The sequence below is a fragment of the Chrysochloris asiatica genome, unplaced genomic scaffold (genome assembly GCF_000296735.1).
Source record: "Chrysochloris asiatica unplaced genomic scaffold, ChrAsi1.0 scaffold00071, whole genome shotgun sequence".
In the NCBI taxonomy this organism is placed as follows: Eukaryota; Metazoa; Chordata; class Mammalia; order Afrosoricida; family Chrysochloridae; genus Chrysochloris; species Chrysochloris asiatica.
In genome coordinates this window covers 8,937,027-8,951,836 of record NW_006408589.1, presented here as the reverse complement: position 1 = coordinate 8,951,836, position 14,810 = coordinate 8,937,027, and the positions used below count along the sequence as shown (strand labels likewise).

Here is a 14,810-nt window from a genome sequence, read left to right as displayed (position 1 = left end):
ATACTTTAAAACTTTTTACCAAGTAACACCAGCTGTTCTTTTTTCTGCAGATGTTATTTTACAAAATAACATCTGCTGTTATCAAAATATAAGTAAATAAAATTAGGGAAAAAAGCTTTATTATTGTTGAAAATTTAGAAAAGTACCAAAAAAGTTTTAAAGGGGGATAAGGAAGAAAATTTAAATTAGCCAACATCCCATTATTTGTGGATTATAATTATTAATAGTTTGATGTATTTTCATGTTTCCTTACAACGTTTTGTTATTTACATGGATTTATTAATATTGGAGTAAAAATATAGTTTTCATACACTACTATCAAGTCAATTCTGTCTTAGAATCACACTATATAGGTTTTCTGAGAAATAAAATCTTTACGGAAGCACTATCATCTTTCTTCCAATGAGTGAGTGGTGGATTTGAACACTGATTTTGCAGTTAGCAGCCCAATAGAAAACTACTATTCTAGATGTGCTCTATGAAGGCCAGATGCTGGTGTTTTCATTATGAGATTTAAAGAAGGAACTGGGCCTTGCTAAGGATGGCTTCCTGGTTGGATGGCAGAACTTTGCACCACCAGCAAGCGCAAAGGCACACAAATGAGGATCATCATAGTTATGGGGTGATGAGTGGTGCAGGAAGAAACTGGGGTTGGGTCAACTGAGTGGGGACAAATTAAGGAGACCTGTAACTGGTTGACCTTAGGAGGCACTTGGGAGCCATTGCATGTTCTTGATCAGGAAATGACTTAACAAAGACATTTTCCCAAAGATGAACCATGCAATGGCAGACAGGATGGATTGGAAGGGAAGATTGGGGAGTCAGGGAGAGCAGCAAGGGTATTCAAGTGGGGAATGATCTTGGGACTTCCAGCTCCCTGAGTCCCTGTTCTAGCATGGTGTGACCTGGATGGGTCTACTTCTGGGCTGCCAGGATGGAGAGGGACTGGTTGGTCTTCACCATGGCAATAATGAGGAGGCCACTGGTCAGCAGGAAGGTGGGCCAAAAGAGGGAGAGTAGGAGAGTCTGTGGCCCATAGAGGCGCCGGTACAGGACGCTGGTCTCATTCTCCCGAGTCGTCGAGAAGCAGTAGAAAACCTGATGCTCCTGGAATTTGGCTCTGACCTTCTGTACGTCAACTAGGGCCACTGGATAGTTGTCCAGGCTGCTTGGGATGTAGGAGCACTGTGGAGAAGAAGTAAGAGCACCCATGGGGTTAGAAATCCCTTGTCTTAGGGCCCAAGGGTGAGGTGCTCCTCTGGAGTCAGGACCTCTAGGATAGAATCAGAAAAGTCCCAGAGTTACACCATGCAAGGTGTTACTTGTGTGCCAGCCTCCCTCTGGGGTAGTTCAGTACCCAAGCTGCACAGCTGTAGACAGTGGCCCAGGTTGGAGTCCAGCTCTGCTTCCTACTGGCTATAGACTGTTAAAACAAATCACTTACCCTCTCTGAACCTTGATATTTTTATCACTTAAATGGGCTAAATAAAAACAAAAACAGAAAACAAAACCCAGTTGCCATTAAGTCAATTTCTGGTTACCTGTGTGTGTCAGAGTAGAAACGACTTTGTAGGGTTTTCAGTGGCTGATTTTTTTTTTTTTTGTAATTGAATCACTGGGAATTTCTTCCACAGTAACTTGGGGGTGGACTCCAACCTCCACCCTTTCAGTTAGCAGCCAAGTGTGTTAATCATTTGTACCATCCAGGGACTCATAATTGGCAAAGAGCAGTGTTGTTTTCAAAAGATACTATTTAAAGACGGGCTTCAAACTTAGCTGTCTATGTTGGCCAATGAACGAAATAGGCTAATAAGCTCTGCATTTCTGCTCAGGGCAGGTTACACACTCCATTTTCTATTGGGCCCGGCCAGGTGTCAGCTGAAGGAATGACAGACAATGTAAAAGAAGGACATAGGTGTAAGATTCAGATGGTAAGTATTGACTGACATTGGATTTGCAGGAAGTGGCTGGGCTGAACCAAATGGAGGGAGCTGGATTCATCTAAATGGGCAGTTATCTCACCATCTGAACAGTTGATGCTATACCACCAGCTAGGCCTCCGCATTTCAAGAGACGATAGAAAACCAGATTTTAAATAACAACTCCTCCAGTTTGAAAATATTGGCAAAAATTCAAACTTAAAACCCTTTGAGGTCTGATCCTGTGTCAAACCAGATATGAAAGAAAGACTGTTTAGAAGAGCTCAAAGCAGGTGGCATGTGATGTGCATTTAACTCTGTCACTGACCATTCTGAGAAGGAAGATTCTGCTCTGTTCAGATGAGGCCCAGATGGAGAGCTCAGCAAAGGAGGCACCCAATGGAGACCTGGGTTTTATCTGGTTTCTGCATCCAGAGTCAGAAGATTGGTCTTGTGAGAATTTCTGCAAGTGAGTGTGGCCCCTCCCGCAGCCTACAGCAGAAGATCTGGAGGGCTGTGAGAAACCCAGGCTCCTGCTGAATCTGAGTCCCTGAGGATGGGGCCACAAATCAGTTCATTCCTCATGTATTAGAGCCCGAGGAGGATTGTCTTAGTGAAATCATGTCAATGATCTACCTGTGAACAAATAGGACTCCAGTGGCAATATTGAGGCAGCTTCTTCCCCTGCCTCAGTTATCTTTGCATTGGAGTAAGGTTGCTCACCCCCAAACCTGTCCTGAGAGCATTCAGTCCCAGAAATTAGAAAATGAGGATGGCAGCAATCCCTGTCCAACCAGGGAGCAACTGAGGCTCTCTATGCATTCAGGGCTTTTGGGGGCTGCAGCAGGGTCAGCAGACACAGGTGGATCCCAAGTCCTGAGTTGACAAAGGCACTCCTTTGTCTATGATCTCGGGTCACATACTAGATGAGCAAAAGTTCAGTTATGGAGACAGACAGTCCCAAGTTGTAGGAACTTGTCAAGTTCTCTAATCTCTTGAAGTCAGGTACAGCAGGTGTGGGAGGTGACAACTTAGTAGTAATTTTGTGTAGATTTTAATGAGATGATACTACAAAGTGCTTAGCTCAGAGCCTAGTCCAGAAGTAAGCGGAAGATTATAAGCGCTGGCATTATTGCTATTATGAACATCATTATGACTTAGCTATGAAACGGCAGCAATTGTCCCCTCTCCTTATTAAAGTGGGCCTTGTGGATGAGCTCTGAGCTGGGATTTGTGCCCAGCTGGGTCTCACTTTCCCCTTGCCTGCTTGTAGTTACTCTGGGTCCTTCATACTGGCCAGTATGGGGAGACAATGGGCAGGAGTTTGCTTTGCAAGGCAAAGCTTACACCTGGAGTCTGTTTGCCTCCTTTTGCCCCTGCCCTGATCTTGTTAACCCTGAGTGATGCTGGGGCACCACTGTCCTGAGCACTGACCACAAAAAGGACATAAAACTCCCCCAAGACAGATACGTCTTCCAGAAGAACATGAGAGGAGGCATGAGGGGAAAGCCTGGCCTGGCCTTTCACCTGTGATTCCAGTGGTCACTCAGCTGATCTGGATCACCATCTCCCTGCACCCCCAAGCAGTGACCTATCACCAGCTGCCTGGCAAAAGCATGAAGGGCACTTCCACCCACAGCCATATCTACAAAATAGCATCTATGACAGATACTGAAGTTGCCCCCTGTCCAAATATCTGACACCAATCTTTTAGATAACTTTATAACACCCCAGTTTGTTATAGTGTGGTGGCTTGCATGTTGCTGTGATACTGGAAACTATGGCTCCAGTATTTTAAATATCAGTAGGGCCACCCACAGTGGACAGCTTTCAGATGAGCTTGCAGACAAAGACAGACTAAAAAGAAGAAGAAAAGGCAGACTGCTTCTGATTGTTAAATGAAAACCTTACAAACAACATCAGAACATTGTCACATTTAGTTCAGGAAGAGGAAAACATTATGAAGAGTAGCAGAACACTGTCAGATACAGTGCCAAATAATGAAAATATGGTAACGCCAGAGTGCCAGAAGATGAGCCCCTCAGGTTGGAAGGCACTCAAAATAACTGGGGAAGAGCTGCCTCCTCAGTATAGAGTTGACTGTGATGATGCGAATGGAGTAAGGCTTTCAGGATCTTCATTTACTGATGGGGTAGAATGCAGAAGGAGGAGAAACAGCTATGAATAGTCATTATAATCGGAATATGGCACTGTAAACATGTGTTAATAATAATAATATTGAATGTACAATGTATGAATCTAGGAAAAATTGGAAGTTATCAAAAATGAAATGGAGTGTATAAGATGGATATCCTAGGCATTAGTGAGTTGAAATGGACAGGTGTTGACCATTCTGAATCTGACAATTATAGTTTACTATTCTGGGAATGGCAAAATGAAGAGGAATGGTATTAATACCTTCATTTCACAAATGTGGAACCTGAGACTCAGAGCGTTAAGTGACTGCCTCAGGTCACACAGTCAGGTAGTAGTAGAGCAGGGATCAAACCCCGATCTGTCTGACTCCAGCACAGAAGAGTTAGGCTGGCTTGACCCTGTACCAACTGTGAGACCTGGGCACGGAGGTCCATCCTTCTCAACCTCAACCTCCACTCTCTGCATGGGGATGATGATGACTCAGCTTTGATTGCTCGTAAAGTGGAGCTGGGAGTTGGGGTGGGACAGGCTCAAACATCAGTTGGGATTAAGGGAATATGTATCCATCCCCAGCCTGATACCTCCTGGTTCTGGTCTCGAGTGTCCTCTGTGTGGTACAGCACAGCCCACTTGCCCACGGCTGACACGTTGACCCATAGGCATGGGTACTGGGGCACCTTCTTGCCCTCCAACTCCTCTTGGTCCCTGATGTTTGTCTCAATCAGATGGCACGTGGATTTCTGGGTCCACACACTGGGAAGAGTACACACACAAACAACAAACACACATAAACCCTTTAGCACTAGGGAGACATAGAGAGCACCCGGTTTGCACCTTTGGTCCCTAGGAAACATTAAAAAGACACAAGATAGGGGCCCTCATCCTGCCCACTACTCCAACACTGACAACAGCTTGAGCCCAGGCCCTTGGACAGAGAGGCAGAATCCTAGAACCAGAAAAATGGAGCTAGTCAAGGCCTGAGACATCATGTACATGCATGGTTATTAACCCTGCTGCTCATCCAAAACTTTAAAAATTAAATTCCTGAACCCAAGTCACACCCAGAGCAAGTAAACCAGAATCCTCTTGGATGGGTGAGGCCGGCCCTAGTCTTACTTAAAGCAATCTCCCTGATGTTCTGATGAGCATCAGGACTGAAACCTAGTTATCCACATGATCTTCATCTGACAGAGAGGGAATGAGAAGCTCAGACAGGGCGAGTGACATTTGCAAGGCCACATGGAACTGGAAGCCAGACCTGGAGGCTTTAGAATCAGTGCCCTACCCCCAAAAAAGAGAGTTTATGTCCAGGGGGTTGATTTGTGAAGGTGAGGAAGATGGTGGGGACAGAACTTAATCTGCAGATAATGAGTTGCAGGCACCCAGCTGCTCTGAGCAGTGTTGCATTTAGTAAGATTTCAACCTGGAATCACTCCAGCATTGTAAATAGTGAGGAGGCCCAGGCCCAGGAGAGGCCTACAGACTTATCAACACATTAGCCAATCAATTGTGACTTATCTCCCATTTATCCGGCAGGAGACTCATTGCCAGAAGTGAGAGGTGGCCTTTCAGCAACTGTAACGTGCCTAGAGGCAAGGGTCTGAGACATGTTCTAAGGACACGCACAGAAAATAGAGTGTGTTTGTTTCAATGAAGAGCCAAGTCCAGAACATCACAGCTGTTCTTTAAAAGCTCCGGCAGTTGACATCTCAGGAAGGACACTGAGATTTCGCTGCAGATTCTGGAACAGTGTTGCAGGGAGTGCATTTCAACTCAATGTAAGCACTTACTACTTATCAGAAAAACCCAAGAGTAAAGTGGAATGAACAGAATTAGTGTGTACTCCCTCACTTGAGATATCTAAGAGGCCAGATGTCTACCTACCTGCTATGTTTCAGAGGAGAGGTCAAATAAATGAGCTATCAAGTTCTGTGAGTCTCTGATGGCTCCAGGGTTCAAACTAACACCGCGGCTCTTGCTATTTCTTATGAGAAGGGTGTCCTGTAACTGTTCCTTCCAGATCCCAGACTAATGAGGCTTAGTCTAGCCTACTCTCATCATACTTCAACCTTGAACCTGAGAATGAAGATTATCTAGACTTTCTTACTGGTGTGAGGGCCAGGGGCAGGTCAGGAAGAATGCAGGCTGTTCACAGACCCCAGGCCCTTGGGGGAAATCCCTGGGGGGAGAGGACAGGCCAGGAGGTGTGGATACCTTTTCTGGTAGAGGGGCAGCATGGTGGTGCCCAGGATGTAGTATGTGATAGCAGCGCACACCACCAGAGCCACGCCCAGGCAGAGGGCTCGAGTCTGTCCCCGCTTCTGGGCCATTACCAGCTTTTTCCCCATGTCCACTGGGGGCAGTGATCATCTCTAGGGTGACAGAGGCAAACAGAAGTAAGATCAGTACTGGTGATAGGCAAGCCACAAAGAGGAGGACAGGTGATAAGGGGTGTGCAAAGATATCAACATCTCAGCTATTTCCATATGGAGTTTTGCAACGCCAGAGTGCTTTCTGACCACATGTAAGCCTCTCTCCAGCTCTTAGAGGTGCATATTATCATCATCCTTCTCCTGTGTGGGATCCTTGGTCCAGAGAGGTAAAGGGACTTGCCCAAGACCAAACAGTGAGTATGGTCAGCTGAATAGTGGCCCCCATCCTAAAAAACACACATGATCTAACCCCTGTAAACTGTGAATAGTAACTTAAATGGCAAAGAGTTTTCAGAAGTGATTAAATTAAGGGTCTTGAGATGGATTATCCAGGATAAATGCAACCACAAGGAAGATAGGAAGTGGGAGGTTACAAATAAACATAGAAGGAGAAGGAGATGGGACCACAGAGGCAGAGACTGGAGTGATGGAGACAGCCACAGTCCAAACAGTGCTGGCATCTCCCAGAAGCTAGAGTAGGCAAGAGACACAGGAGCCTCCACAGGAAACGTGGTCCTGCTGATACCTTGGTTTCAGCCCAGTGATGGTGGCTTTAGATTTCTGGCCTCCAAGCCTATAAGAGTAGGTGCCTGCTGTTGTGACTACCAACAGATGGTCATTTGTTAAAACAGCCACAGGACATAAAGGGTAGGGGCGGAACATCATGCCATTTCCACTAGGACCCTGTATCTCACAGAGAAGTCTGGGATGTTGCACCATCTGCCAGAACAGTCCCACGGCTGGGCTGGCTGGGGATGCAGAGAGACGAGGAGGGCCCCAGAAGACAGCCGTGGACATGGGGGTGGGCAAGAGGTTTCCTTCCAGTGGGCCCGCTCTAAGAGCAGATGGTCTCCTTCAAGCAAGGGAAAAAGAAGAAAAATTTGTCTTTGAGTGGATTCTGACTCATAGTGTCCCCATGTGTGTCAGAATAGAACGGTGCTCCATTGCGTTTTCAATGGCTGATTTTTCACGTATAGATCACCAGATGTTTCTTCCAAGGTGCCTCTGAGTGGATTCAAACCTCCACTTTGTGGTTAGTGGTTGAGCACTTAAACTGTTTGTGCTGCTGAGGGACTCTGAGGAAAGAAAGTCTCTTATTTCAGGGCAAAGGTCAAATCAGCATGGAAGGAGGTAGTTGCAGAATTTCTTCTTTCCCTCTTCTTCTGGTAAGACCTCCCCACACATTCATCTTCAGGGGCGCTACCCTACCCCATAGTAAGCAAAGCATCCCAACCTGCCCTGCTAGGATCACTGGTCACTCTTTCTCAGAAAAATCTGGGCAAAGTGTTTTCAAGGAACAGTCCATTAATCTGTGCAACCTAGAGTCCTAGAGTCCTGATACGGCGCTATAGGATAAGCACTGGGCTGCTAACCAAAAGGTCAGTGGTTCAAACCCACCAGCTGCTCCTTGGAAATCCAGTACAGGGTCACTATGAGTCAGAATCGACTTAACAGCACTTAATGACAATAATAACACCTAAAGCCCCAAGGAGTCCCTGGGTGATGCAAATGGTTATTGGGCTCAGCTGCTAACAATGTGTTCAAGTTCATTCATAGACACCTAGGAAGAAAAACCTGGTTATCTATCTATCTCTGGAGAATACAGCTGCTGGAAATACCATGGAGCATGGTTCTACTCTAATATATATGGAGTTACCATGAGTTGGCACCAACTAAATGCACCCTGAAAATCCAGAGCCACAGAGCTGCCCATCTTCCACTGCACAGTCTTCTCCTGGGTTCTGTGAACTGCCCCATAGCCTTCTGGTAAATTGTTGTTTTGTTGTTGCTCTTGGTTGATTGGTTAACATTAACCAGAGTCCATCTCTCCATAAAATACCAGGAACAATGAGGCTTTCTGCTCCTGTAAAGACTTACTGCCTCAGAAATCCTATACAGGGTCACTATGAGTCAGAATAGACTCGAAGGCACACACACAAAAACTTTGTTTGATGATAAATTTTAACCATGTATCAGGGAGGAATTCTTTTTTTTCCTGGCCAGGTCCCTAGAGTATTATGTACATTGTTTTTAAAAATCAGTGCACATCCTATGGCATTAGTCCATAGGGATTTAAAGCCAAGTGTTTTATTTTCCACTCAGACTTCTTTCCTAACTATAGGACTATTTCAAGAGTTCAGCCAGAGATCCTTGGCCCTGCCCCTTTCTCTCCCATAAACCAATAGCCATCAAATCAATTCTGTCCCATGGTGACCTCGAATGCTATGGAGTAGAACTGTTTCTTAGGGCTATATTGGCTGCAGTCTTACAGAAGAAAGATTGCTGGGCCTTTATTTCATGGTTCTGATGGATGAACTCATGCCACCAAGATTTAGGCTAGAGTTGAGCACAGTCTGTGCCACCCTCTCTCCCCACCCCTCTCCCTACTCTCCTAAAGAGGAGAGTCCATCTTCAGGTACCAAGGATATAACCTGTCACTAGCTCCTCTGGGAAGTGGTCTAGCTCTCCCTTTCTACCAAAGATAATTGACAAGCATGGCATCCCATCACAACTTCTCTCCCTCATCTGCATCACCATCAGGGAGTGTTCCTCTAAATTCTAACGGAGATCTGGCACATCTGCTGAAAAGAAGATGTATTCAGTTCCTTCTATTATTTTGAGGGGAGTCTTGGTATAGTGCTTTAGGATAACCACTAGACTCCTAATCTCAAGGTCGGTGGTTCAAACCCACCAGCTGCTCCTTGAAAATCCTATACAGGGTCACTGTGAGTCGGAATCGACTTGACAACACTTAGCAACAGCAATAACATTATTTTGCAGGAATGAGATGGATTACATCTTAGCTTAGTCAGTTTCAGTTTAACAAGTCCATCCATATATTCGTCTGTACAGGAGCATCATATAGGGACAAAAAAGCCCTCACCACCTGCTTCCCCAGGGCTGTCCAAGGTCACTGCACATTGACCCAGTCAGAGATACAAAGAACTTGTGGCTTAGGGCTAACAGGGAATGGTGTCTTAGAGGATGTAGGCTGAGCACCCACTTCTCCCCTGGTTAGGGGGCACTTGTGGGACGCTTTCCTGGAAATGACTCCTATCTGCCTAGCTAATTGTTATCCCACTTTCCAGAGCCTACTGCCCCAGCACTCCAGGCACTCCTGAGGATGGTGCAGGTTGGACCTCTGCTGTCTGGGAGCTCAGGAGTCAGGGAGGTGAGAAGGACATCTGGAACCTGTGGTTTGCTTAGATTTCACCACTTTGTGCAGCCCTGATCTAGGCATTGCCTACCCCTAGTGAGGGATTTGAAGAGTCATGTCAAATCCTAAAACCAGAGCAAGTCTTAGATAGAAGACTTTGGGGAGAAGCTGGGCTTCAACATGCATTGTGAGAACCTTCAGGCAGGAGGGAAGATGGGAAAAGTTGATATCCCCTGAGGCTCACAGAGGAAGAAATAGGTGTCAGTTGCAACTTGGGAAATTTCATTTAAACTCTAGGAAGAACTTCTCAGTTTAGAGAGTTTCTAAATATCTCTAGTGGTGGTGGCTGTGTGCTGACCAGTCAGTTCTGACCCACTGTGACTCTGTATACTGTAAATCTTTCCTGGAGCAGAAAGTCTCATCTTTCTTCTATGGAGCAGCTGGTAGATTTCAAACTGCTGGCAATGCAGTTAGCAGCCCAATTCATAATCCACTCTGGATATATTTGTTTGTTTGTTTTATTATTATTTAAATTTCTTTCCCTTTAGAAAAGCCCCTTAAGATCTCTGACAGATTTAGAAAAAACAGAACAAAGCAAATGAGGAAGTGTTTTAGAGGGTCCTGTGTGGCCCTACACTTGGGTTGGCATCTTTTTTTCTAAGAAAGACAAAGAATAGAGTATAGGGTTTGAGGCCTTGAGAGGATGAAATCCTGGCATTATCACGTATCAGCTATGCAACTATAAAACAAGATTAATAGCACCTGCTTTAGAGAATTATGATGAAGAGCAAATGAAATAACCAATCCAAGGTATTTATCACAGTGTATGGCCAGTGTGAGCCCTTGTTAAATACGAGTCATTATTATTAACACAGGAAACCATGCCTCATTGCCAAGTGTATTTTTTGTCCCACTAAGTAGGATAAAAGGGGCTCTGGTAGCATAGTGGCTGCTAGCCTCAAGGTCGGCAGTTCAAGACTATCAGCCATTCTGTGGGAGTAAGATGAGGCTTTCTGCTCCTGTAAAGATTTACAGCCTCGGAAACCCTGTACAGGGGGGTCGCTATGAGTCGGAACCAACACCACGGTACATAACAACAACAACAAGTAGGATAAGCTCTAGACTGTAAGGCTGGTTTAAAGCACAAGTTTGGCACTTCAAACTCACCAGCCGCTTCTTGGAAACCCTGTACAGGATCACTATGGGTCTAAACCGACTCAATCACACTTAACAACAACAAATGTAGGATAAGCACTACACCATAAGGTTGGTTTGAAGCACAAGGTTGGTGAGTCAAACTCACCAGCCACTCCTTGGAAACCCTATAAGGGTTGCTTTGAGTTGGAACTGACTCAACAGCATTTAACAACAACAACAAGAAGTCCACTGTGACAACAGTCACATGTGGTTTTGACCTCCCACCTGCTGTCCTATGATATGAGACCAAAAGTTCTGAGTTACCAGAGTGCTGAGCACCCACTGACCACCAGACTACCAGCACAGATGCCAGCATCGCCCCTCTGGAATTCAGAACCTCAATGAACAGCTCTAAGAGGAAGGGAGTGCCCACTGCCTGCCCCTCCCCCACCCTCCCTGTCCATCTCTGCTGCTTACCCCCAGCCCTCCTGCCAGCTCCCATGGAGGAATCATTCCCCAAGTGCTCTCAGACCAGTACTCACAGTCTCCTGGGTCTCCTGTGAGTTTTCAGCAGGCAGACAGTTTCTTTCTGCCTGGCCCCCACCCCAAAAGAGGCCACGGAGCTCCAGCAGGAAGCGCAGCCTTCCAGGCCATCCCGAGGGAGGCCGCCCTTGGTCCCCATCTGGGATAAGCCTCCATGCCCAAACATGGTCACGTCTGAGCACACACAGCTCCAGGACACAAACTCAGAGAGCAGGTAAGAACCAGCAGGGCCGTCAGCTGCTACACAGGCCCTTGCACCTGTATTACCTGGAGTCTGGTGGGAAACAAGACAGATTTCAAACAAAACAAGCAAAACAGAGCAGCCTGGGAAAGATAGCCTTGGTTTATTTGGAACCATTTCTTTTACATTCCGTCTCTCTGGGCTTGCAGAGAATGCCAGAATGGAAAATTATTTTCCTTTTGTTGATGTGGGGGAAAGAGGAAGAGTTGAAACTCTAGAGGTTGGGCTTGTCAATCATGGAGAACTAGATGCTGGCATTTCCATGATGGAGCAGCTAAACCCCTCCTACCTTTGCAATTTACATGCTATGTGATCCTGGACAAGTCAAAGCACCTCTCAAAACCTCAACTTGTTCATCTGTGACATTGGGAGTTTTAAAAGAAGGGGATGACATTGGTCCAGGCAACATCTTGTTCTGTTGAGCATGGGGAAACTGTGAATTGGGAACCGACTCCACGGCAGCCAACAACAATTCTCTTTTTACCCAACAGGTCAGATGAAGGCAATGAAACTGAGATTTACGGCCCTTAAGGGATGGGTCCAAGGTTATTTTGCTCCAAATGTCAGAACAGATTCAGAACTGGCCCTTCCAGATTGCAATATTGGGACTCTTTCTGCCTCCCTGATGCTGCTCTAGGACAAAGATGTTAGCCTCCCTTACACATCACCCACCTGCCAATAAAGCCTCTGGAGGTCACCTCAAGTGTGCCCAGTCCCCCATAGGAAGTGGACAAAGGTTGGCATTCCTTGCTTAATAAGCCCTCCACGTCTCTCACTCCTGCCCCAACCACCATCGAGGCAGTGGGCTGTGAAATAAGAGTGACTGTTCAGGTCTTCCTGATACACTCTCTAGTGGTTAGTTTCCTTCCACCTCCCCTTTCCTAATTGAATCTTATTAATAGAAGAGCAAATTGTCTGTTTAATGGGCCTCATAGCAAAAGGGTGTCTCGGAAGGCCAGCCTGAGATCCTGGCAAGCAGTTTGCAATGAAGGACACAGGACTTGGAATAAACATGGGGTGCTAAGTGGGCTCTGAATGCCTCAGACCAGTAGTAGCCCAAGGACAGTCCTTGATCCTTTCAGGGGCCAGAAGAGTCCTCCTGGGAGCCATGGACTCATCCAAAATTGCCAGTGCTTCTAGTGGTCTCTTAGGGGAGAGATGCATAGTGCAACAGACTGAAAGGCTGCTAATTTTTAAAGATGGTCACATTTGGAGTTTATAAACAGACATCACATTCACATCAAGATTCTTTTCCTCTTCTGCTCTTTCCTATAAGTCAGTGGCCTAGCTCTGGAGGGGATATAGAAGGAAACCTGGATTCTCCATTGTAAGGGAGATGTGTATCATAGATGTAAGATCAAGGAAAAAAGGATGTTATCACAGTGAATACTTATGTTTTATGTATTTATAGGGAGTAAAAGAAAAAGGAAAAACAAAACAATTGATATCATCTGAGTCAATTCCAACTCTGGGCAACCCCATGGGTGCAAAGCAGAACTGCTCGCCATAGGGTTTGTTTGCTTGTATGTGTTGTTGTTGTTGTTTTAAACACTCAAGCATATATAATAATTTATACCACGAAAGGGCACATTCTGTAAGTCTGTCAGCTCTCATTCCCTCTCTTCCCATGAATCTCGAGTCCTCAGCTGCTCCCTCTATCCATGTCCTCATCTCTGCCTCCATCTCTGGTGTTGCTGCTTCTCTAGATAAGGTTTCGCATTCAGCTTGTGCTCTTCTCCCTTGATGGTCCTAGGGTCCTTTGTTTCTGGATTGTAAGATTAACTGCTCCCCCTTTTTTTTTTTATTGTGAATTATATGATAGTTTACATGAGAGAACTTTAGCTTTACATTCATTCCATCGTATATCATATCATTTCATTGCCATGGTTCCAGTTCCCTCCATGCATCATCAACCAACCAAAGGGTATATCCTAGAAACCCACTCCCTACACTTCTCCCCCCACCCCCCGACTCTGGATCCAAGGTCCCCAGACGCTTCATCAATCCACATCATCGTCTCTGTATCTATCTCAGGCATCTCTGTTTCTCTGGGTAGGGTCCCTCTCTCGGTTTTTCTCCGTTGATGGTCCCAGACTGGAGAATTAATCACTCCCTTCCTTGTTACAAAACATCTACCTTTGCATTTCCAAACCTCATAATCCGTCCTGATTAGCATTATTCACTACAGTTTCATGAGTTACCCATCTGTATTTCCTTTCATCAGCTCCTCCCAGACAGATTGAATAGTACCCACTGGAGGTTCTGCCTTCCTCCATGCCCCCTAGAACTAGGTTCCCTCTTGAAAGCTTATAAACCAGTCACTTCTTGCCTTTGTAGTCCCCCCCTCCCCATTTGAGTATCCAATATCCAAGTTGCCCATCTCCGTCCACTCTGTGTGTGGAGGGGGTGGGAATGTTTCTTACTGTAAGGATTTGTTCCTTCTTTTGAGTTGCTGCTCCATAGGTATAGGTCAAATTCATCAGATTGTATCAGCTCACTTTTTTTTTTTTCCTCTCTTCTTTCTTCTCCTAGTTGAGCTCCGATCATCCAGTCATCCGGTCCAGGTCACATGGCTATCATCTGCAAGTGTAGGCGCTTCTGTGCACATGCCCTCTCTTCCGATCAGCCGGTAGCTCCACTCTCCTCGCAAGTCCTCTGTGGCCACACCACCGACTCTGGGCCCAAGAGTCCCCAGGTCTCCTCACACTGCTTGCCAACCAGGTCCCCAACTGGGTCCACAGAAGTCCAGTGAAAATTGTAGGGCTTAGCTTGCCACTTCATTACTGCTTTTACCCCACTTCCCCCCATCGGTGATGTGTATGGTCACCAATCAGAGTGTGCATTTCCGTTGAGTCTTAGTCTTGGAGGGGGGTTTGCGTTGAGAGGACCTGGCCACTTGCCTTGATGTTTCCTATGGAAGCGATTTGTTTGTTCTTGTAGTAACAGTCCGTCTGCCTCCATTTTTCCTGCAGGTCTTTCTTTCAAGAGGTATCTTTTATTCTCCTAGCCACTCCAGGCTGGTCTGCTTATCCTTTCAAGTGGAGATTTCTCATCTCTGGAGATCTGGATGTGGTTCCGGATTCTACCTATAGTTTTATGTATTGCAAAGGCTCTGCAGGAAGCCTCGTTCACTGGGTATGCTGTAGCCCCATTTTAGGAATTCCAATCAGTCATAGGCAGAAGACGGACTTACAAGCCTTCTAGTGTGATGTTTCTGACTATTC

The 14,810-nt window shown here is 45.9% G+C and overlaps 2 protein-coding genes across 2 annotated transcripts in view; one reads left to right on the top strand and one right to left on the bottom strand.

The window, feature by feature from the left end:
• Positions 1-14,810, top strand: part of KCNIP1 (Kv channel interacting protein 1) — a 600,752-nt gene that overhangs the window by 32,810 nt on the left and 553,132 nt on the right. The gene's annotated exons all lie outside the window — the stretch shown is intronic.
• KCNMB1 (potassium large conductance calcium-activated channel, subfamily M, beta member 1) lies at positions 916-11,416 on the bottom strand. Its single transcript, XM_006864820.1, has 4 exons — positions 11,345-11,416; positions 6,291-6,448; positions 4,658-4,829; positions 916-1,185 (listed from the first exon to the last, which is right to left on the bottom strand). The coding sequence occupies exons 2-4, from the start codon at positions 6,422-6,424 to the stop codon at positions 916-918; spliced, it is 576 nt and encodes a 191-aa protein (XP_006864882.1). The 5' UTR covers positions 6,425-6,448; positions 11,345-11,416.

Bases quoted from the DNA above. Each gene is read 5' to 3' on its own strand.
- KCNMB1 (XM_006864820.1), bottom strand. From the start codon at position 6,424: ATGGGGAAAAAGCTGGTAATGGCCCAGAAGCGGGGACAGACTCGAGCC. The intron at 4,830-6,290 runs GTATCCACACCT...TACTCTTCCCAG, and splicing joins CTGCCCCTCTACCAGAAAAG to TGTGTGGACCCAGAAATCCA. The intron at 1,186-4,657 runs GTATCAGGCTGG...TCTTCTCCACAG, and splicing joins CTCGAGACCAGAACCAGGAG to TGCTCCTACATCCCAAGCAG.